Here is a 24,929-nt window from a genome sequence, read left to right on the forward strand (position 1 = left end):
ACGATACTCACACCTGTTATTCTCGCGTTGTTAGCACCTGGAAATCTTCGACCGGAAGTGCTGCAGAAGAAAACCCCCTTCCTCCAATTACGCCGCTGATTCAAGGATCATTTACGATAACTAAACGTTCGAGCTCTAAAGTAGAGAGTATTATAAAACAGAGAGAGTGAGAGAAGGAAACGAGACAGCAGGAGAAAACAAGAAAGAAGGAAAACAATTGGTAAATACGCGCGGTGGTTGTAATGAAAGGGTTCGACTCGGAAGGCCTGTGCGAGTGAGTAACTGCCGTTTCGACCTGGCGTGAAGTATAATCGTAAACTCGTTAAGCCGTACCCGGTTTAATAGCCATTTAACAGGAACTCCGTCGAGTGTAGAGTGCGCGTTGCGAGGAGAGTGGTAATCGGGCTCGTGGATCGCTCCTCCTCGTCTCACGAGTCGTACAGAAGAACTGGGGAGTTAGGTAAAGAAGAATAGAAGAGTAATGAAGGAAGAGAGCGAATTAGGAGACCTAGATAGAAATAATTAGGAGCAGACGGAGGCAAAACACGGAAAGAGGGAGACCTAAACAAAGAAAAAGTGCGGATTAGGGGACTAGGTTGAGAAAAATAGAAGAGAAGAAAGGGAAAAAATGAGTTAGGAGACTGAAATAGAGGAAAATAGAAAAGAACGTAGGAAAAGAGCTAGTTGAGGGACCTAAGTAGAGAAAGGTAGAAGAAAATGAAGAGAAAGAGCAAACTATCACATCTAAATAGAGAAGAATAGGAGAAAACGAGGGAAAAGGCTAAACTAGGAGGCTTAGGTAGAGTAAAATAGATACGAAAGAAGGCAAAGAATGAACTAGCAAATCTAGTTAGAGAAACATAGAAGGAAACAAAAGAAAAACGAGCGAACTTGGGACTCAATATAGAGAAAAATAGAAAGGAAGGAAGAAAAGGAGGAAATTAGTGTCCTAAGTAGGGAAAAATAAAACAGAACGAAGAGCAAGAGTGAACTATAAAAGTGGCAAAGAAAAGGAAAGAAGTAGAAGGTCTAAGTAGAGAATAACAGTCATCAAGGTAGGAAAGGTTCAAGTCAGAGTCGCTAGGTATAGAAAAACAAGCGGAAAGGAAGAAAGACAACGAAGTAGGAGACTTGTGGAAGACAAAGGGCAGAGACGGGACGAAGGGAAGAGGAAGTGGAAATCGCTAGAACGGAAGGGAGCATCGTAAATAAGCGGCACTAACGGTGAGAAAGCGAGAGGAAAGCTGGCTGAGTCCTAGCACCTTGATGATCGTTGCTACCGATTCGTAACGGACAACGAACGATTATAATACTGTTGTGTAAAAGAAAGGGAAAAACAGACGATACCGTTCTTCTACGTTTTATGTTACGTAATTGGTTGTGATGCTTACAAGGGGGCTTTCTAAATTAGTGGTACGCGTTTGCTGCTCATTAAGGAAAGGACATCGTTAAACGAGTAGTGGTGTGTCGGTCAGAGTGTAATTCTTGTGGGAAAAGTAAAAAAGGTGGCCATTTTGAGACATAAATGAAATAGAGCGAGGGAGAGACGAGTTCGTCAGTTTTTTCGTTACTCATGCGATAAGGATTGGGAAATAGAAGGCATTGTGGCGGGTATAAGAAGAGTAACGAAGATCGAAGGAACTATGAAGGAACCATCCGTGACGAAGAACTCTGCGCCTCGGTCGAATCTTTCTGCAACGAATGGGTAAATAATTGCAATATATAAAATACACCAAAATATATTATATTACGATGTGATAGTTTTAATATATTCTATGTTTCTTATGAGAAATAATTTTTTGATTTGAAGATTTAATCAATTAATTGTTTCCTACATTTAAATCGTTCTCAGGTAAGAAATTGAGGGAGAGAATTTTGGAAATAATTTTAATAAAATTTAATTAAAATTGAATTTAATCGACTAATCGTTCTTTAAATCTAAATCTAAATCTTTTTCGAGTGAAAGATCGAAGAAGGAAATTTTGGGAGTAGTTTAAATAAAAATGAATCGATTAATTGAGAATATTGGGGAAAATTAAAAAAAAATTAGATCATTTAAAAAGAAATATATTTTACAAATAAAAATCGATTCTTGCAGAAACAAACGATCTTTGGGAAATATAGATTAATTAGTATATACATTTTGCACTTTCCTTCTGATATATCGTTTTTTACATTTTTTACTTTTCACTGTTCTCCTCAAAGTCTTACAACTAGTAACGTACTTTATTAACTCGATTAAATCAAGTGAAATTGTATTTCATAGAATAAAAATTGCACACAGGAAACGTGTAGCTTACTTTGAAAGCAATCTTCACACCGATACGTAACAGTATATTATGAAGTTACTATTGCGCTGTATAATAGGAGAAACTTCATGATTCAGACGATAGTATTGCGAGATAGACAAACAAAGATAGCGAAATATGCACTTAAATTCACACGTAAAATGCTAATGGAACAGGTTTTTATATTTTTAATATCATACTATTCTTGCTAAAAATTCAAGGCAGGAGATTAGTAAATAAGAAAATTCATTAATTTGTCACGTGATATTCGCGTGATGTCTATTCGTAATATCGATATTTTGCAAAGACCAAAAAGAAAAGATACGTTGCAAAGGAAAATTATTATAATATTTATTTGTATCTATCCAAAATATTCTTGCTTCTAATATTTATTTATTTCAAAAAGAGAAAGTGATTTTTAAATATCTATTTTTTTGACATAATTTCTCGGTTATCGCGAGACACGCGATAGTGTCTTAAAGTAATTTATTGCTTTATTGTGGACCGGCGCGATAAGATTAAAGCTATGATCAATTTACTAACTGACTATCGAAAGTCGCTATAAAATATTTGTTTTACGACGCTACTCGATTTAAAGGTTACTTCATTTTATACATTACGATACACAATGAATGAAAATTAATTAGCCAGGCAGTTTTGAACACGTTCTTGTGTTAAATCGTGTAACCGTATATTATTATCATTTAACCATGGAACCGGTTTTACATGTTCTTGTCCTTGCACGAGGATCTACGATCTCGCATCTTAACAAAAATGCATTTAATATTGCCCTGAAACACGAAAGAAAAGTTTGGTTCAAATAATAACATATTAAACATTCACCAGTATCGTTTTTTCTTGGAGAGATAAATAATATCCTCTTGTTAAATTACATTTATCCGAGCCAAACTTCTCGTTGTTGAAATAATTATACAATTTCACAAGATTGCACTCTGTCTGCAGAGTGAAAGTTCAAATATTGGGATGGTTAAATAGAAAATTCCCATTATATAAGAAGACTTAAGTAATCTAAAATAATCAATGTATTATGCAATCAACTTGTAGAAATTTGAGTTTTTTAGTATTTATTTTTATTATATTGCATAATTATAATACTTACGTCATATTCATAATTGTCTTACGTAATTACATTACTACATTTACTTGTATATTATATTACATTGATATAATAATATAGTAACATATTGGTATATTAATATTATAATATAACTAAACAATAACGTATTGTACTATATACATAGTATAGTTATACACAATTATATACATGTAAAACGTAAAATATATATAATACAATTTAATATGTAGTATATTTTTAAATAAGATCAAGTTTGAAAAGATATCGTATCGTTTAGGCTACTAGGCTATTAGGCTATTAGTTCCACATAATGTACGTGTCTTCTTGATGAAACGGTATATGTCCAATTACCGGAGGAAATTTAATTCTAAGATGAAATCTGATTTGGGTTCGTTATTGGTTTCCTGTGGTTAATTTTGAGTCACTTACTGTCATGATTATGAGTCAGGTACTTTTACGACATGCATCACTGCCCATTGGGGTTTGTCGAGTTTGACACAGCTTTCGATGCAAAGATCCTACCGACGTTAATCGATGACGCATTTTCGTTGTAAAACCGTAATATTAAAATTTCAGTGAAAACTTTCATTCGAGCGTTGATGTTTATTTTCTTCCTTTCTTTGTCCAAAACCTATAATAATTAAAATTATTTCGGTATATGCATAACTCACGTAGCACGTATCAAACATCTTATCTTTTGCAAATTTGAAAATATCTATTATCATTGTTTAGTTTGATTTAGAAATGATTTATTTTTTTCAATTTCACGAGAAATTTTCAAGTGCAATAAAATAGATATAAAATATCTTTTTCGTCGTTATTTAATTAATTAATTAAATTTGGTATTTTTTTATTAGGTTGGTATTCCGGCATTTGCATTGCATGTATTACGTAATCATTTAATTTTGTGTTTAAAATCACGAGGCAAATGTGGTTTCGTGATATGATTAAATTGGTACATCAGGACGTTAAAAGTAGCGAAGGAAAGTCCACGAGATAAAGAAATCGGACATGGTCTAATTGACTGATCAACGACGTTGATCAAAATATAACAAACTGAGCATTTTAATACATTGCGTTAATATCAATAAAATTATAAAACGTAATTTAAAATCTTATAAAAAAGCTCAATTTTGATAGTAATTTAAAACATCCTCATTTCTCCCTGCCTAGGTTATTTTAAATTACCTTTAAATATATGATGGATTCGAAAATTAATTATGACGAAGATAAAAATTCAATTTGACGGTTTAATTCTTCGTTATTGTGCCAAAAATAGTTGTATTTTATTGTAAAGTAAACAAACGCAACAAATTTATTTATTTATTATTTATTCATCGTTTACTTATTACATACGAATATTGTTACACGAAAGAAATATGATAGACGATAAAACAAGTATACAAATAGAAAATCTTATTGGTGCTTTTCATAATGAATATTTTCAATTATACACTTCTACAGAATAATAATGTTAATTGTCGTTACACTCCAATAATATAAATAATTGCTAATTCATGGAATTCAATGTTTAAAACTCGAAATTAGCTTAATCTCACTTGAAATTGCGTATTTATGACAACTCGAATTCAACTTAATCTCCATCTATCGGAGTTTTTAAAAATCAAACCTTAATACGATCGTACCTCTTCTCGACACGTAAAGCTACTGGCGCTGCTTGACATACAGACACGTGATAGCTTCTCTTTCTTTCATACTCAGATTTAAAGCGTTTTGAAAGTAAATTCTCCAGACGTAGGACAACAACCGTGTAGTTACTGTGTTTCATTTAAGCAAAGTATCTCTCTCTGTCCAGTTCAGCGTGGCATTCTGCATTAAAATATCTCGGGTAAATAACCTGTCCCTGGTGAAAATAACCGTGCGCAGCACTGAAGCAGCATCAAAGTAACTGAGTATTTGATTAATGCGCACATAAGTACGGGATATCGCGAGGAACGTATCAGTCGAGTAATAGAGCGTTTGAGGTAGTATCTCGTGATCGTTCGACGAAAGATTACAGTATACCGATCATTGCAATGCATACCTCGTGTGGTTTGATTGATCTAAACAACAACGGATTATCTTTGGTATGAATTTTAAGTTTAATAAGTTTTATTAATATGGCACTAAAGGTGAATACTACATAGAAATTCGTTAACATATAGAAATTCGTCGAAAGTCGAATATCTGGTGAAACTATAGTAATTCGTATCTTCCATTTTTGCTTTCTCATAAATAATTCAATAATATATTTTTGTATATTTCATATTGGTCTGCCATATGTATTCTTTGCTTTTACGAATTACGTGATTTTCATATTTTCAAAATGAAGACTTTTTATCTTTATAAAATACTCGTTGAGTGTTTCTGATACTATAACAGAAAATTAAATGCTATTTCAGATTAAATTAAAATATCGAAAAGTATAAGATTAAAGTTCGTATCTTTTTTAATTTCGCCATGAGCTTTTAAAATTGTTAAAAGTAAATTATAGATAGAATTGTTAGAATGGATTATTAAAAAACGCTTTTTTATACTATAAAATTAATTTTTTATCAGTTGAATGATAAAGTATAAATAAACGTATAAATTACAAAATAATTCCTTTACGTTCTTTTTGTTATTGAAGTTGGCAATTACTGTGAGGATGTACTATAGTTATAAATAACTTTTTAATCATATTTTAAATTAGTGGAAGAAATTACGGTAGTACAAGAGTAAAATTTTTTTACATAAAACTGCAGTGAAAAGTAGGAAATAAAAATGTACATCGCTCTTAAATCTCTATGAAAACCGGAAAATAAACGTTGATTACGAAGCGCGCAATAATTAAAAGTTCTAAGATATATTCGTTACTTTATTCATTTTCTAAAGCTCATTTGTTATTTACGATAGCAATAAAAGAGTATTTTATTTTAATTATCGTATACGTAACTGTTATTTCAATATAAATAAAACGAATTCTTTATATTTCAATGATAAGTTCTAAATGTGATATTAATTAAAATGATTTGGCAATTAAGTTCTTAATGTGTTATGCTTAATAATTATAATCCTCTTTATTAGAATTGAATTTCTTAAAAGACAAATTCGATAGCATTCTATACTTTTGTTTTTATTAATTATATCATAATTAATATTAACTTAGAAATTATCTAATATAGTGAGAAATATAAATTACCTAATTAAATGTTTATCATTGTAAATTATATTACAGATTATATGCATGGAAGTTGAAAGAATTATTTTTTGTAATTAAAGCTCCACAGAAATACAGTATTTTCATCATTTTCACGAAAATATTACTTCCGTGTCGGAATGCGCGTGTGGTCACGTTTTCTGGTTCTTGTTTTATTAACTTTTAACGTTTAACGTGTTAAACTCCACATAACCGTGTAATTTATTTAGCTCATTCTACAACACTAGACGTTCCAACGAGAGAAAGAATGGTATTCTTTCGAACCGTTAGATCGATCGAAGCGAAATCGAAATACCAAAGGTACTATGACTAACTATCACGAAGACTGTAATTTATGCTAAGAACGGTTTCAACATTAATCAGAGCGTTACTAGTTAACCGAGTTTTTCTTGGTATTCTTCCCTTATCCTTTCGTCTTCCTTCCTTTTTTTTTAATTTTCCTTTTCTTCCTTTTTTAACCTTTCGCTTTGCTTTCTTCAGCCGCGAGCAAACTTTATAATATTTGTAGAAAGTGAAGTATTTTGACTAGGCGGAAGATTTTATCGCGTACTCTTTCTCTGGCAAATAAGCGTTGGCCTATAATGTGAAAATTAAATAATTTAGGATAGGTTACGTGAAGAAATGCACGTGAATAAATAATCTTATTGTCCGTTGAAGCATAAGTGTTTATTATATCGATAATTGTTTCATTCAGAAAATTATATTTTATTAATCTTACTTTATTGATATTGATTTAACTTAATTTAGTTACTATATGTAATAATTAATTCATATATATTAATAAAGTACAAAGGTTAAGAAGAATTTCATGTTTAACATACTTGCTATGTGTTGCAAATCTGAATTTTATTTACATACTTTGATCCTTTTTTTTGTTCCTTTTAAAAATTAAATACCAAATTCATATTTGATCATTTTTTTTTTCATTATTTTTGTATAATACGATATTTTCTTTTCGATATTTGCTTTTGTGTCTTTTTAATACCTTCCTTTGTTTTCTTAAAATATTTTTATCCATACATTTAAGACGTTTCACAATTGAAGACAATGATTTAAATTCAAGTAATTTTTATCGTATTTTATCTTCTTTGATAAATAGAAATCTTAGAACGTTTCTTAGAAATCTCAATCGTGGAATTATCATTGTGAACGCGATTATTCCCATGTTAGCTGCTTAGGTCTGATAAAATTTTAAACACGTGTGGATTCTTCAAAAACATCGTATCATAATTGATACATTCTATGCACGCTTTGTAATTATAACCCAACTTTATTATTTCATATTCATAAAAACCTTTGGACGTCATTGTTACAATTTTTTAAATCCAAAATAATTTGTTCGTTAAAAAATTATTTATTGGAATATTTATTAATAATATAAATATATTAGTTATCGGGAAAATATCGTAGCATTGGTAAAAATGATATATTAATATAATATCAAAAAACATTGGGAATGTACCAAAATTTCATCTTCTAATCCATCTTCTACCATAAAATAGTGGTCTTGGTCTCTGCATGTCGCTTCACTGAATAATATTATCCATCTATCGTTTTATTTATGTTCACCTTAACCCAACCCCTGATAAAACATCAAAAAGCATAATCCTCCCGCGTAAGCTGACATATAAATACCTAACCAACCCAAAGATACTTCGTAAAGAATCCAAGTCAAGTCTCCGCAACCCCTGAATAAGTCGCGAACCGAAACGTCGAACCTCGGCAGACGCTATTTCAGCCAGACGTTTAAGATCGAAAATTCATCTCGCTGAATGGCGAAAAGTCAGCATAGAAAGCCGGTGGTTTTTCTGCCGTTTTAACGGTCGCAGCTTTGCTCGAAATGCATGATATGCTAATGGACGCCGTAAAACGAAATGCGGCGCGCTTTTGTTGCTCGCCGGATATCCTCCAGAGTTGAAACTTTCTGGCAACAGCCAACGGTTTCCAATAGTCTGCGCCGGAAAGGGCATTGGCAGACTGAAGTTTCCACACCGGGGGTGGGAATGACTTTTGTATCTGTAGTCGCGAGGAATCGATCGAGCACGCCACAGGCATTAATTGCTAATTATACGCTTTTCTCTGATGTGTTCGCTAATTTTTCGTTCGGACTATTCCCGCGATTACGTCGATCTTGCAATTAGCACGCTCCAACGGTACCCTTAGGGAAATCCGATCGAAACGCGGGGGAAAAATGTGCGTAGTATAATTGGAAAAAGGATGGTATAATTGAGGAATGACAATATTGAAACGTCAAAGGATGTGATTCAAGGAGATTTTGCGAATTCTTAATTAGGAAAAGGTATGGTAGTCTCTTTTGTAGTTGAAAGGGGCGAGAGATGTGCAGGATGATTGATTAAGATTATTCGCTGATTGTTATGTTAAATTGATCTTTTATTTTCTGTTTTCTACTTAAAAATATGTGTTTCTCTTTTTAACCTTTGTTCTTGTCAATATTTTGCATTTCAAGAAAGAAATCGAGTATTTTGTTAAATAATAAATACGTGTGAGATATTTTACATTAACATTTTTACCATTAATACACCTATCGAAATACGAATCAATATTCGATTTCAATCAAAAATTTTCCAATATCTCAGTCTTCCTTATAAAACCCCATAAATTCAAAGTAATGTCGTATCAAATCCAAAGATATTTGGATATAAATAAAATGCATAATTCAAGTGGTCGTTTAATCGCGTACGAAATGAGCAACGATCACGTATGTATATACGTATGTATGTAGATATATACAGTGACAGGATTTCCGACAAACGTAAACCGCAAAATAGAGTGACGGTTGAATCAGCGATTTACGAATTCTTGCGGATCGATTTCAATGCAAATGGAGGTTATTGACTTATGGAGCGTTTAACACGGCACGAGGGTATTCAGTCTCGACAGGAAGCGAAAATTCAGACGACATAAATTCACGAACTTGGCAGTAAAGTGGCGGCCGAGGGAGAGAATCGTCGGCATGGGGTCGAAAGGAGAATTGCTAGAGCAGACGCCAAACGCAACGTAGTCAAGGGTCGAAAGAGCAGAAGGGTATTGATCGTTTGCTCCATTGCCAACTACTTTTCTACGAAAAACAGATGAATTTTATTTGTTTAGAAAAATACGTGATATATTATTTTTTCCACATTTCAATATTTTCAATAAATTTTTCGCGAATATTGTGGTAAAAAATATCTTATAAGAGTTTATAAAATAAAATTCAATATGTCGATTGGGAAATGATCCTTTATGGAATTAGGATTTTACGCTGCATTTTTACATAATTTTTTTATACGTTTTTATAATGAATAATAGAAAAAAATTAATAATATTTTGGGATATATTTTACATAATTTTTATATCCTATATACGTATTGACAGAAGTTAAGAAACAAAGTAACAATATTATATATTATAGTATATTCTTAACGTTTGTCAGTAAGCATATACACTATATATGTACTTTGTTGTTTAATTTTTATCTGAATTTCATATATCGCTTTTTTGTAGAAATTATTTATATTTAATCATTTTGCAATTAGATTGCAATTGTAAATAATTATTTCCCAATTTGAATATTTAGAAGATTTCCTAATTATGGCTATTTCCACAATTCACGAAAAGAAATTAATTTTTTTTTATTAATTTTTAAACCGATTATTATTATAAAATAATTAATTTCTTATGGCATTATACATTCATATAATTTTCTTATACCTATATTATAATTACATAAAACGAAATTCTTTTATATATTTTATTTTAAATATATAAATACTTTTATTGTTATGTGATATAAGAAAAAATGTACAAAAATAATATTTCTGTAAAAGCAGAAAAATAACAAGTTGCACCGTGAAAATTTGTAAAATTACTACACTCAAATTATGCAGAGAAAGTGAAAAAAATTTTCTTGAATAAATAAATGCAGAATATTCCTTGCAGGAAATTCCTTCTACACTAACATATACTTCAGTTTTTAACGACCTACAATTAAAAGACACATAGACCAAACGTGGAGAATTTGAAGGTGATGTTCTAGATGGAAAAAGAAACAGAATAAGCATTGCGAAGTAGTCTTTCTTATTTCACCTGTAAATTTACTTTGCTTACATATAACGAATGTTTCAGCTTCTTGGATGTAGAATAACATGTGTTAAGTTTAACCTAAAGGTCGCTAAAAATCATACTATAATATACAATATTAAATTTGAAATATATTATATTTTCTTCACAAAAATATTTTAGAAATAGTTACATCGATATGAAAATCTATTTCTCTGATGTATCATTTTAATATAGGATATTTTTATATAATATTAGTATAATGTCATTTTTGTTTACTGACTAATATTATATATAAATATTATATATAAATTCTACATTATAGAAACTCTGAGAAAGTTTTACCATTATAGTTATAACATAAATTGTCTGCATTTATATGCTATTGATCGTTGAACCTTGTTTAATTCTTTATATCAGTTTCTATATGTTACTCAATAAAGTGAGCAAATAATGCAGACCATATTGTAAGAGAGCCAATTCGTTGTGAATGGGAAAGGACTGCTCGACTCAAGCACAATGGTACTTGAAGACCCAAGAAATGCATTGGCTTTGACAAAAATAAAATAATAACAGCTCGTGAAATTCAAAATCGAACGAGAAAAATTTTTAAATATCAGAAATGTTCAATTTCTTCAGATTTATTTTATTTCCTTTTCCAAATTTCATTCTGAGATCTAATCTCTGGAGAAACTCGATTAAACGTACAGTTTATGTTTCTCGTAAAACAGCACTAAAGTCTTCGTTCAATCTCCTCCAAGTACGCAAATAAAACCGAGTCGATTTTACTCCTGAGTATTCAAGCGAACTTGCCAAATCGAGACATCAAGACAAATGATATTATGATGCAAGTTATAATCGAAAAAATAAAAATGTTATAATACTAGTAATATTATTAATATCAGAAAAAATGGATAAAAACTAATCTTACATTTTTAAAAAAGCAAATACTAATAAAAAAAATTGATATTAAGAACTGTAAACAGTAATATCTCAAAAAAGAAAATATATGACATATGCCATTTTTCTTTACAATCACAGATTTACATCCATCTAAATAAACTTGACAAAACTTAAAAGTTACTACAACCACAAGATGGGCATCACTTAGTTTCTATATACCTTACAGATATACGAAATTTAACCACACCACTTTTCACACCCCCAAGATATCTAAGTTGTCAAAGGTTTGACGACTAATTTCTTCAATCCGTCGAGTGATTTTCACTTTTTTCGTTTACCCGCCACCCCCACTCTTCCACCAGTTTGGCGCAATTCCCCATGTATCGAACGGACCGCTGTAATCTGATCTGCGCAGGCGCGCCAGACAACGTCGAAGTGAGTCGCGAGGTTATACCAGCTAGTGAAACTCATTTCACAGATAGCTGAGCGCCGGTTAACATCGCGTTCCGTGTAGTGGCGAGTGTGACACCCGGCCGGTGTGGCTCTAGCAACTAATTTTCGTGTAGTCACGTGCGCTTCCTGACACGTTCTCCCGATTTCCCGCCAATGGCGATCTCGAGGGCGGCCGGTGTGCACCGGAAACGCACACCGAGGGCGCCGCATTGCGCAAACGTCAGTCGGGATCGAATGAATTATTTAAATCGGTGACGGGACCGTGCGTTCGTGCCGCGGACCCGCGTTTCGTGTTCGCCTGACAGGCTCCTTCGTGACACCGATAACTTGTGATGGATCTACCCTTTCCTGTTCTCCATCTCCCACTTACCCTCGATCCTTTTTGTTTCGATCTGTGTTCTACATTCGCCGACTAACCGGGCTTTGTAGGAGTTATAGAAGTTGGCGAACAGCGATTGTTTTCATAGCTCGATAGAATGGTGATTGAGTTGTTAGTCCGTAACGTGGTAAACATTGCATTTGAGGTTAAATTTAACCATTTGTGGACGAATATCGTAATATACATGGAGTAATAATTTTAATTATTGGGTAATACAGAAAATAATTTCATTATCTTTATATCATTATTATTGATATATTTCTTTTTTTGTTTAAGGAATTTTTCTTTTTTATTTTCAATTATTTTGTTTACGTCTTTTATGTATTATTATTTTTTTCAATTTTTAACGTCTCGTCCGCAAAGGGTTAACTTACTCTATCCCTTCTTTTAATTTTGATTTTAATTTAGACAATCCAGGACTGCCGAAGGTATGTTGTATGTATATCAGTGCAATCTTTTGATATTGAGAAATTTATATTATATTATTCATAAATATAATATAATTTATTTATATTATTTATAAATTAAATGAACATGATAGACTTTTTGAGAAAATATATTGACAAATGTGTCGCTGATTATGGAAATAGTGTAAGTCATATTGTTATACATGTTTCTTGTCGAAATATTACAACTTTCGCGTTGTAAATTATTATAAATTAAAAAATTAATTACGACAAAATTAAGAGTTCAATTTTCTACTACTGGGCAAAGATTTTATTGGTTTTATATTATTGCGATATAAATAGATGTAATTGTAATAAATAATAAAATCTGTTCTTTTAGATGTTTTACTTGAACTATTTTCATAATTACCGTCATAAGTAATGGTTTGCTGAATTTTACGGTGAATGAAAATCTGTTTAATAGAATATAGTTGCAACGGTTTTACAACTGTCTAACTTTGCTAAACTTGTGGATTTTAACATTTTTGGCAACAGTTTCAATTGCACTGCTTGCAGAGAACACAAATGTCATTTTGCCTTCGGTTAAAGTAACAAGAAGAAGAATTTAAAATTAGCGTTAATAGCGTCAGTACGTTTACGCAGCAAATAGTAACCAAGGACAGAGTCAGGGTATATTCTGAACGAGAAAAGATGTCAGGAGGTTTTTTCAATATTTATAACCCTTTTCAAACAACTAATTTTATTGTAATAGTTTCTCTTTTCCTTTTTTAATCCGGATTTTTTAAATAAATTAATTGAAGTAATTTCTTTTTGATAATATTTTTAAGTAAAGTCTTAATTAATTATGAAGAAATTATTTTATATTATTTATCTATTATATATATTAAATAAATTTTAAACATCTGTTATAATAATCTATTAGGGTCATTTCTAACTCCTCCACATTTCTAGTCAAAAGACACCAAAATATTTATGGTTAAAATCGTCAAAATTATTTATAATTTAAATTGTGTCTGTATCTAAAATTATTACAAAATTACGTTTCTCCGTGAAACTTTAAAACTAACGGCGAATCATTGAGTTTGCAGTACCATTGAAGAAGTTTCTTCGGCGTCGGGAAATTAAAAAGATTCTACGTATGTATAGGTCAGAGATAATAACCACATTTTAATTAAAGTGCAGAGAAATACCCTCAGCCGTTGGAAATGTGCTAGGCTGCATGGAATTCTTTCGAAAGACACTCGCTTTTTCATTCACTGCGATTCGTAGAGAAGTTAAGCGTGCAGACCACTCGAAAAATCTCAATGAACGAGTAACTATCCTTAATTAACAAAGCTCATTTAAGTTATCGACGGTGCGTTCATTAAGCACATGGCAATTCAATGTTTTAACCTGAGAACATTTCAAGAATTTATTGGACGAGGTTTTCTTCTCTCTTCATCCGCTAACTCGCAAGCCTGTATCATAGAAAAACACGTGAGCCTGATTATAGATTTTCCATTTTTCTCTATGCAGAGATATAAGTCTGAAAATCAACGACCCCTATATAAGCTAACGATACACGTATTTGAAAGAAAATAGATACTTCCAAGCTACTGTTCAATGTGTCGGAAAAAAAGTATAAAAGTGTGGATGAAATTAAAAATTAGAAGAAAAAACGAATAAAAGTAATGGAATTAGAATGGAAAAATGGAAATAATAATATAAAAGTACAATATAAAACTTAGTATTAAAATATTAATTACGTAAAGTTTTAGTTAAAAATTTAGTCTATTTAATTAATTTTACTCTTTAAGACATAGTGTAAATATTGATATTAATTGATGTATTTGTAATAAATTTCATTTTTCATCTTTATTAAAAATGGTTAATAATTCTATTGTATTTTACGATTCTATGAAAAAGCTAAGTTAATTTTCCTAGGTAATTTCTAGAAGCGTTACTCTCGTACCTAAAAATAATTAAGTTACTTTTAGAATTTCTGAGGAAATTTTTATAGGCGAGCTTTTTTTTGGCAACGTTTCAATATTTCTTGATGAATATGTTCATTACGAATTTTGAAAATAACGTCACGTATAAATTGAAGGTTCGGTATTTTTTAAAATGTATGATCTAAAATTTACCAGGTTGTCTCGATAAATGAATAATGCTATTCTCAAGAAAAGTGATATTATAGGTTTGGTGACCTGAAATGGTTGCTTATTTCTGTGGAACACGACAATGTTTGCATGTATTAGCAAAATTAAAGTTTGCGACAATTTAGTACATGTTGCGAAGATTGGTAGTCACGCGGTCTTTTCTAAAATATTGAGAACAGAGAAAAAGGTTACGTGCAAAATGTTAGTTCAATGAATTTTCGCTTTAAATGGCAATAGGTACAAAGATCAAGTTATGTGTAATAATAGATTTAATAAATAAGTATAAAAACAAATTTTTGTTTATGTTTATTACAATTTGATATATCGAGTTTTATTAAATCATTAATATCTAGAATATTTTCTGTATTCTTCAAATGTACCATTATTAATTCACTTTTATTCAAATATACCATTATTAATTCACTTTTATTCAAATGTACCATTATTAATTCACTTTTATTCAAATGTACCATTATTAATTCAAATGATAGACATTAATTCCAATTACTAAAATATCTCAGGCACCTCTATTGACTCAACAGTACTACTCTTTTCAAATGACACTTCTCTATTCAACCCAATCTCTCCTTTTAGAAATTCGGAAATTCATTATTATTACCACCATTCTTCATCTCTCTCTTTTCAGAAAAATCTATATACGTACTTACTTGTTCCCCTCAACTGCCTCTATTCACATGACATGGCAGTCTCATTGAACTGTATTAACTAGAATCGAATATATTATTCAACATATAAATTAAATTAGATTAAAATAAATTAAGTTAAATTAAATAGAATATAATTTACATAAAATTTCCATTCCATAAATTCTAAAACTTTCAATGTGTTTAGTAATCCGTCCCATTAAAGCCGTCTCAAAAACATAATTAAAAATAAGTAAAAATCGATGGAAAACGATATACTAAACTGTCGATCGAAGTGGTTGGCCAAATGCAATGGCGTCGTCCGAGTCGTCAGGAGGCGCGAAGAAACGAACGGTTATAACCGGAAGCCCTCGGGCCGCGAGTGGAAGTGCGGACATTGAAAATGAAAACAGTCACACATCGAGTCGGAATGAGGATGGTCGTGATTCTGGCTTGTCTTCCGAGTGTTCGACGCCGACAGTGGGATCGCCGATACCAAGGCAACGAAAAAGTACAAGCAATCCGATTAATATCGGCAACCCTTCGGTGAAAGCACGCGTCACGGCTCAGGCTGGAAGGTAGTTCTGTTTCCTAGAACAGTCAACGATTGTTCGTTCATATGGATGTTTCGTGACCCAACTATGTCCGATTAGTGTACCGTTGATTGTGATCAATAAAAATGTAGCTATTTAAAACTGTTCCAAAGCTTAAGAATTTTCGAGCTTCTTGCATCTCTTCCATAACTATGACTTTTTGTTTTTTGTTGGGTGATGGAAGCTTCTTCGTGTGTGAAATAGTGCTGGAAATTGAATTGTTTAAGTAATTTTCAGGAAACGCTTGTTTATTAAAATTAGCTTGATGATTAAAATTATCCAAATTGGGGAAAGTAAGGTAGGGCTGGGTTCCAATATATTTCTCAGTATTAACAAAAATGATTATGGACCACTGTCAGGAATCTTAATTGGATCTCGTATAATGAAAAAATATTAATTTTTCGGTAAAAAAGTTATTTGTAATAATGTAAAGGTACTGCATTGTTTAGTTTATACAAACTACATATTTAAAATCATGTAAAATTCAATAATATTATAAAATCTTTATTTACATTAATTCGACACTAATTGAACAAGTTATTTTGATCAATTTTAACAAATGTTAATTTATTTTAAATCATACGTTTCTTATATGGTCAATGTAACTTGTTTTCAGTACTTGAAAACACATTTTATTAATTTATTTTAATTTATATTTTACATTATATTCATTTATATTACTTCTTAAGGATATATCAGTATGAAATAATATAATGTTAATGATTTATTATTTAACATTAACATTTTTTTTTCAACGATTCATGAAAGACGTATAACAATACTTCTCAAGTACTCAATTTTACCCTACTTTGCCCTGTATATCGTTATAATTAAATATAGTTATGATGCTATGATATAAATGTATGGCGTATATCAGTATTCATTATTTCATTATTTGTAATATCATAAAATATGTAGTATCATATTTACTTAAAATTTCATCCCTAAATTTGTTGATCGAAGTACAATAAGCCGCCACTAAGTTTTTAATAATAAAAATATATATATATATAATTGTATATATTTAAAAGTATTATTTATTAAATGCCACAAATTCTTCGCTAAAAAAAAGTAATTATTATAAATTTCAGTTGTATTTAATATTATACGAAAAGAGAAATCCGTGTAATACGTTGTTCCATAATTGTAATATCTTCGTGTTCATTTTTGTTTCAGAAGCGATTGTGATAAAACGACAAAGGTATGGCGCAGTAGATCTGTGACTGATTCACCACGTTCCATAGATGGCACACGTAATCGACAATTTTCCAGCCCTTTAAGAATATCGAGAAATGTAAGTAGTTTTTCAAACGACCACTTTTCTTCGAATATAGAAAAAATATAAGAAATTATTAGTATGTAATATTAAATTACTAATATTAACGTGTACATAAATATATATAATTATATAAGAAATTATTTGAAAAAAAATTGAAAAATAAATTTAAAATATTCAATTTGTAGAAATTAGACATAGTAATATATACAATACGTATATTCACTATTATCATGTCGCTCGAAGTAGTTATTCTCGAAATTAAAAGAACGTCCTGCAACTTCACAGGAATACCAATTTAGGATATCACCTGTGTATATATAATCATAAATTCGATAATATTTTGTTTCAGATCCAATCACCGAGTCTCGACTCTGGAGATGAAGGCAGCCTCCGAGTTGATCGGGATACCTATCAACACATGTTTCAAGACATTGTTTCCATAAAAACGATGCTCCTGAAACTGAAACGGGTACTTCAGGAGGTATATGTAATTTTGTATTTAATTCGAGCACACGGCTTATTTGTAATTATAAACAATCTTTTGTTAATAAGACACGATATTCTGTTCATTTGTGCTGTACACGTGTATCGGTGTGCTTCTGTATTAACACGCATTTTTTTATTCTTTTCATTATTCTTGTCATCAACCATGATTTTACCTTCAAGTCAGAAGAGAACGGTTTGACGAGGGTACGTTGTATTTACGTTTTTTTATTGTACATATTATTTCATTGTTATCCTTTCCTTTGCTGATATGTGGTTTATATTCGCTGTTATTATATGATACAACTGAGTCTTTATGATTATGAAACACTCAATGGCGTATAATTTCTTGGTGTTATGTTCGCAGGCAGAAACTCTCAACCCATTCGACACTTCCATAAAGGTTGGTCTTATATTTGATAAATATATTTTTGCACGATTAATTACAATTAATCTTCGTTTTAATAAATAACACTTTTACTTATTAATGTCGAATAATATCAAAAAATTCAATAATTATAAATCTGAAACATTAATGTACATAAATAGTTTTAAAACATCTACTCGAAAGCTTATTTTAAGAAATCTAAATTTTAGTATCAGCTTGTTTTAGAAAATGTTTAAAACATTGACTATTTTTATAATCCATTTTTGCGATTATTTCTTTACATCTTCAACGTCCTTTGATCAAGAAATAATATCAAAAAAATTTGCATGAAATTATATGTTTTGGCAAATATAAAATAATTTATACTCGATGTTTATTTACTTAGACATCTTCGAGTGCCGTTAAGATATTATGGAGATTGTTACCAATGCCGCTGAATGACGTAACACATGTAAATTTGACAAATTTCAGAATGGTCTCTTCTACAACCTGAACGAAAATGGTACTACGGATGTTAGTACATCTCCTGGTAGTGGTGGTAGTAGTATCGCCGATGAACTGGCTGATTTACGTAGACAGGTTGTCTTTTTACAAGGCCAAGTAGAAGATAGAGATAGAAGTATACAAGTACTGCAGGTAAGAAATCAGAAAAATACATAATAACTTCATTTATCGAAATGATGACTTTTGACGAATAACGATTAAAAATAAAAATCTTTTTAATTAAATAAAACCTAATTTTATTTACCAAGATTATGATTTTCAGCGAATAAAAAATTATTTATAAGACAAATATTTTTATAATTAAATAAAATTTAATTTCCTGTATTAAAATTACCGGTGATATTTTGATGAATAAAAGATTATGCATAAATGATATCTTCGTGATCTAATAATCATTTGCACATTTTATGAAAAAATTAACAAAATTCTCAATTTTACAGTTCCAACTGTCGAAACTTCAAGGACCTAACGGCGATGGCCAAACATGTGCTTTAACCAATAACCATAATTTTTCATCCCCCAATACTTGCAATGCTGCTACGCAGACAGAGAAGGTACGTTTATGATTCGCTATCTTCAACACCACATAAGTTTAGCGTCAAACCGTTATTACGTTTAGCAACTTGCATCTCACCTGATTATCATTTTTGTTCTAGAAATATTTCGAACAATGATTACAAATCGAATATTAGTTTTCGCTTCCGAAAGCACACCTAGCAACATTATAAAGAGGTTTTTTCAAAAAGAAAATAGTAATAAACCACTGCACAGGTGGCAAAGTTTTTCAAAGCAACGAAATTTTTATTTTGCACTTTAGCTGAACGTTTTATAATGTTATTATTCATAGTACACGTATAGTTACGAATTGTTTCCTTAATAACAATTCAGCATAGCTGTTTTTAAGTTGCATACACTTTATTGATCATTGCTAGCATTATCCTTTAAAATCGCGATATGCTATTTCTGATACATAAATTCAAAATTTTAACTATAATTATTATTAAATGGTATGAACTTATCGACATTTTCGACATTCAATTTTCGATAGACTATGTTCAAAATTCATCTCGTTTATACGAATCTGTTAGCCTCTGTGGTTATTTATCTTCTCTTTATAAAAATGATAAAGTGTGATAAAAATTACTCACGGTAATTATAATTCATACCTAAGATGTCTCACATAAAATACTTAAAAACGATCTAAATACAATACGCACGTTTTCCACCTTATGGTATCACTTATCTAACACAATCTATATAATACTTGATTCGTTATTCATACTTTATATACCTAAATGCCTCCATATGTACAGGTTCTCATTTTCAATTTATGTCCATCTATATGCAGCACCTTTTTCATATTCCGTGAAATAAATAATTGGGTGTGTTCAAACATTTTTAAACCGTACATATAATATTACATATTCATTATTGTTAATTTATTATTATATTTTATTAACATGACGAGCAATATAAATATTATTACGCATACGATTATAATTTTTCTTTTACAATTGTTGATATTTACTTTCAATCGATGTGTTCATTTTAGTATCTGTTCTGTTATTTCTTATTATATTATTTATTTATTTATTTATTATATGTTTAATTATGGATACAGACACGCCCAGTGTCGGCAGGACCATCACTCCTGCAAACACTCCCACAGGAAGATGTTATGGGGCCTCTAGTTAGGTGAGATTTTTTTTTCTCTTCATCTTAGTTGAAGAATCCATACAATCATCTTATGATTAAAAACATAAGAGTATCGGTCTTGTGTTGTCAGAAAAATCTTAGGAAATGTTTTCAAAGTAAAATATTTCAAAAGTACTATTACTTCTAATTTGTATTTTTTGTTAAACTGTATTTTATATACAATTTCAGACTCTAAGGATTTTTCTGATATTCATCAATTCAAAATATGTGATGTAGGCAATATGATACTAAAATACTTTTAAAAATGAAATAAAAACAAAATCTTTTCTAACAATAAATTCATTTTAAAATACTACAATTCCTTCTATTGTGACGTAAACACTTCTATCGAAATATTTAATATAACATGTTAGAATAATTAAAAATTAAATTGAAGAAATAGTTCCTTTCGAAAATCATTAATTTTTTGTTGATACACATATATTATACAATATAGTATTTTTATAGACACAAATACCATACACATTACTGCTAAAAAACGCTAATAATGCTAATACATTTTGAATGAAAAAATTTTGAGATTGATAATAAGGCAATTAATTATTTATACATATATTACATATTTTTTGAATACGAAATATAATAATTTGTATAATATAAGAAATGAAAGAAATCATATTTGTATGAGATAGAACAATTGTGGTACAGCTAGGATTTCCCTTTTAACAAAATTAGTTTTTAAAATATTACACAATGCACTTAAACAAATCCAGCTGATTTACTTAATTTTTTCGAATTTCTGACTTCAGCAGAAAGATAATCGAAGGCTTTATTAATCTCAATTCGTTAAAACACATTTTTCTTAAAATGTTATCTAAATTTTTCATTTCAAATTATCATACATTTGATTTTTTATTCGATCAAATAAATAAGATTCAACGAAAAATTTTATTCTCTTTTTCAGCTGTATATGTAAAATTAATTAATAATTAATTAGTAAACATAATATAATTGCATTTAATAACCAATGGTTAAATTATTAACATCTGTATTGTAATTGCTCCATTATATACATATGTATATTTATATAAATTTTGTACATTTTATAAAAAAATTTTTTTATTTCACATTTCCCATCTATTTTTATATAACAGAATACTCTAATCCTATTTGTACCACAAAAATATTTACATTTAAACAATATCACAGTGAAAAATTACATAAATAAATGTATAGCATTTGCAAATATCATAAGTATTTTTCATTCGTGACATCGTGAAATTTGTCATAAATAACATATTGTTCTTGCTGCTCTGGTCATTACCTTACTCCGATGATTCCATGTGAGACAGCTTCAGGATCGGGAAGGTAGAGTCGGTCAGTTTTTGTGACTTAATATTGGGATATTTGCTCCTTTCTGCATTAAACGCCCTTATATTCGTACATCTTTTCTACATTAGGATCACTTGTTTGATGATCCGATTATAACACTTTTCTCAATTTCTTTTGCATGCGATATATGGTACAACCTTCTGCTTCTACTTTCCTTTTATGCTGCTCTACTAACAATTATTTCAACTGTATACAAATGTAAATTAATATCAATCGTCTACAATTACGTTTGATAATGTATCGCCTTGCATTAGGGCTTGTGACCGAATCTTATTGTTTTAACTAATAATATGGTAAAGTAACATGGTAAAGGGAAAAATGGAAATAGCTTTAATCATTAAGGTTTATCAGTCCCAATTTATTTTTAAAATTCTTCTTGTTTTAGTTTTGTAGTGAATTTATGCATTTGTAAATAATTCGCAGATATTTAATTTAATACTTAAATGAATTATTTGTACTGATATTAATAAATTATGAGTACATACAGATAAAATGAAGTAGATAGAAATTAATTTTTACCGATGTAGCTATTTGTACATTTATAATATTAAAAAATATACGTGGTATTTACTTAAAATTTTTTAGTAGCAGAAACATGTAATATATGTTAATGAAATATATATATTTTTTTACAATAAAACATGAATAAGCTGTATAGAAACAAATGTATAATATTTATGCAATATCTTTAATTAAATAATATGTTAATTTTAGAATTTTTATTGACAATATTACTAATAAATAGAACCAGCACATGTTACATGTTTGATTCGATCGCAATCCCTATCTGAATACAAAGTTTCAAGTATCAACTAACAAAGTTTACTGTTTCAACAGTTCGAAACACAACTTTAATGATATATCATATAAAATGTGTAATTTGCTTTCAGAGTGTCTCTATAATACTTTAACTCTATCTTCGCATACTAACTCTCCTAGCATGTAGTATAAATAGACAAATATAATGATCAGTTAAAAATTATGATCACATAATTAATTTTTTTGAAACACTCCTTTGAGATTATAATAGATTTACAATTAATAATGTTTCATGCTGCATTTGCTAGCTGTGTGGGGTAAGTTCATTATTTATATTTTTACATGTAACTTAAAGTCATTCATTTTTAACACGTTTCTATTGTTTTGTCCTTTTACTGTGAATCAATAAGTAAGTTACATTTCCCTCAAAAAATATATGGACGGATAAAAAAAAATCTTCGGTATTGTTGACATATATTGGCCGAGTATCTTTGAATAATACAATAGGAAACCAATTTATAAAGGCTAGTTTTTAATTTGAGGTTAGGTCTTTTCGTGTTGAAATACTTCCTATGTTTTTTCACTGAAGTTTACATAATAGCTTCTGTGTGATAGGCGCATAATATGACCGAGCATTAACACGAGAGAGAAACCACTTGTCGTCTTCTCTTTTTCCAGGTCGTTTTGTTTATGTTTGTTCCTAGATGTTTCGATCATTTACGATAAGCGAGAACGTCGATTTAAGTAAATTAGGACATTAACTTCTTTAACATTCTCAAGAATCAACGCAATTGTCGTCTTCCTTCATAGTACTTATCAGTAACTTCCTCAATGCCCATTTTCAGATGCTTCGCACTACTTAATCACTGACGAGCGACTCAATACATTTTATCTATACATGAATATCAATTTTCTATGAATTGAAATTTATATACATTCTTTGTACATCATTTCATATTTAATATACATACCTCAATATATGACTAACTAAAAATTGGTTTATAGTATTATAACTCATGTTAAATTAACCCCAATGTTTTATCTGTATAATCGCATAAGGGTAATTATATATGATTTCTGGAAAATGTAACTAACTGATTGATTGAATCTCATAAAGCATAACAGAACATAAATATTCGATATGTATGTGTTATAAATACACAGTTGCATATATAAAATATTAACAAACGATTGCATATAGATGTTCACCTAACCCAAACCGAAATTGCAAATGTCAATGAAATTGTTTATTTTACTTGCAGATGGAGTGACTCATGGGATCCACATCGTCCTCCATTGCTCGGAGAGCTTAATGGTAACAGAAGCCCTCGTAAGTCAACCGATCGTGTATCGCGTACAATAAAACCTCGTCAAGAGGAAACCTCGTATCGTCAAAATGGGCATACAGATAAATTGTCAGCAGATAGCCCTTCGAGCAAAAGAACCGTCAAATTAAAGGACTTGAAATCCACTGAATCAAACGATAAGGAGCAACATGAGATAAAAAAGGAAGAGAATCCCATGAAATCGTGTATTCCAATGGCTAGAAAACTTGCGACAACTCAGATACCACGGTCAGCAAAGGCCGTAACCTCAACAGGCCGACCGCACAATACGTAATTAATTTACATTACGAGATTTGATTAAATTTTAATTCAAGTTCGTATTATTGCGGATAATCTGCTCAGATAGCTTAATAATTTTATTTTCTACATAGCCTGAATGGAATTTTGCCTTCGATTTGTAGCATGTGAGTTGCTACTTTGTGATAATGCTATCTACATAATTTAGGAACATTTTTATTTCAACATAAAAATACGAATGAAACTTCTACGTATTTCAATGATTACCATTTTATGCAAGGTATAAAATTCTTTTTTTTTTCATAGTTGTTTAATACGTAACGTAGGTAAAAACGTTCTTAACATTTACTACGCATAAATTGCAAAAATAATGTACAAATTATGTGTTGAGAATTAAGGGCAATTCATAAGTTCCTATCATTTAAGATTTATGTTTCATTTGGTTCTATCATTCACATATAAGAAATAACATGGTCATACTATAATATTTAAACATAATCATTGAATTATATAAATTCATTTGTAATTATAAATTATTAATTACGTTCTGTTTGACCTTGTTCAAAAATATGCATTCATTATATGAATGCATAGTTTTAACTTTTATGTGGAAAATACTTTGAGTAATGTTTGCAATATTTTAAAAAGTATCCATTTATCTTGTTGTTTATACTCTCATCAGTTTGCATATAAATGTTAGTGATATTTATTAGGTATAAATGACAA

At 30.0% G+C, this 24,929-nt stretch overlaps 1 protein-coding gene across 9 annotated transcripts in view; it reads left to right on the forward strand.

The window, feature by feature from the left end:
* Nucleotides 1-24,295, forward strand: part of LOC108552458 (putative mediator of RNA polymerase II transcription subunit 26) — a 74,288-nt gene extending 49,993 nt beyond the window's left edge. For 2 of the 9 annotated variants that reach the window (XM_017907010.1, XM_017907011.1), the window contains 8 exons: nt 17,336-17,453; nt 17,788-17,919; nt 18,105-18,128; nt 18,289-18,324; nt 18,781-18,945; nt 19,254-19,367; nt 20,435-20,508; nt 23,883-24,294. In XM_017907010.1, coding sequence (XP_017762499.1) covers nt 17,336-17,453; nt 17,788-17,919; nt 18,105-18,128; nt 18,289-18,324; nt 18,781-18,945; nt 19,254-19,367; nt 20,435-20,508; nt 23,883-24,240 — 1,021 coding nt within the window. In that variant the 3' untranslated portion in view covers nt 24,241-24,294. Of the gene's footprint in view, nt 1-17,335; nt 17,454-17,787; nt 17,920-18,104; nt 18,129-18,288; nt 18,325-18,780; nt 18,946-19,253; nt 19,368-20,434; nt 20,509-21,821; nt 21,847-22,928; nt 22,938-23,882 lie in introns of all 9 variants that reach the window. The other 7 variants (XM_017907016.1, XM_017907018.1, XM_017907015.1 and 4 more) reach the window with 7 other exon arrangements.
* Nucleotides 24,296-24,929: the final 634 nt, after the last annotated feature.

The sequence above is a fragment of the Eufriesea mexicana genome, unplaced genomic scaffold, assembly GCF_001483705.2.
Source record: "Eufriesea mexicana isolate 0111107269 unplaced genomic scaffold, ASM148370v2 scaffold6825, whole genome shotgun sequence".
NCBI lineage: Eukaryota > Metazoa > Arthropoda > Insecta > Hymenoptera > Apidae > Eufriesea > Eufriesea mexicana.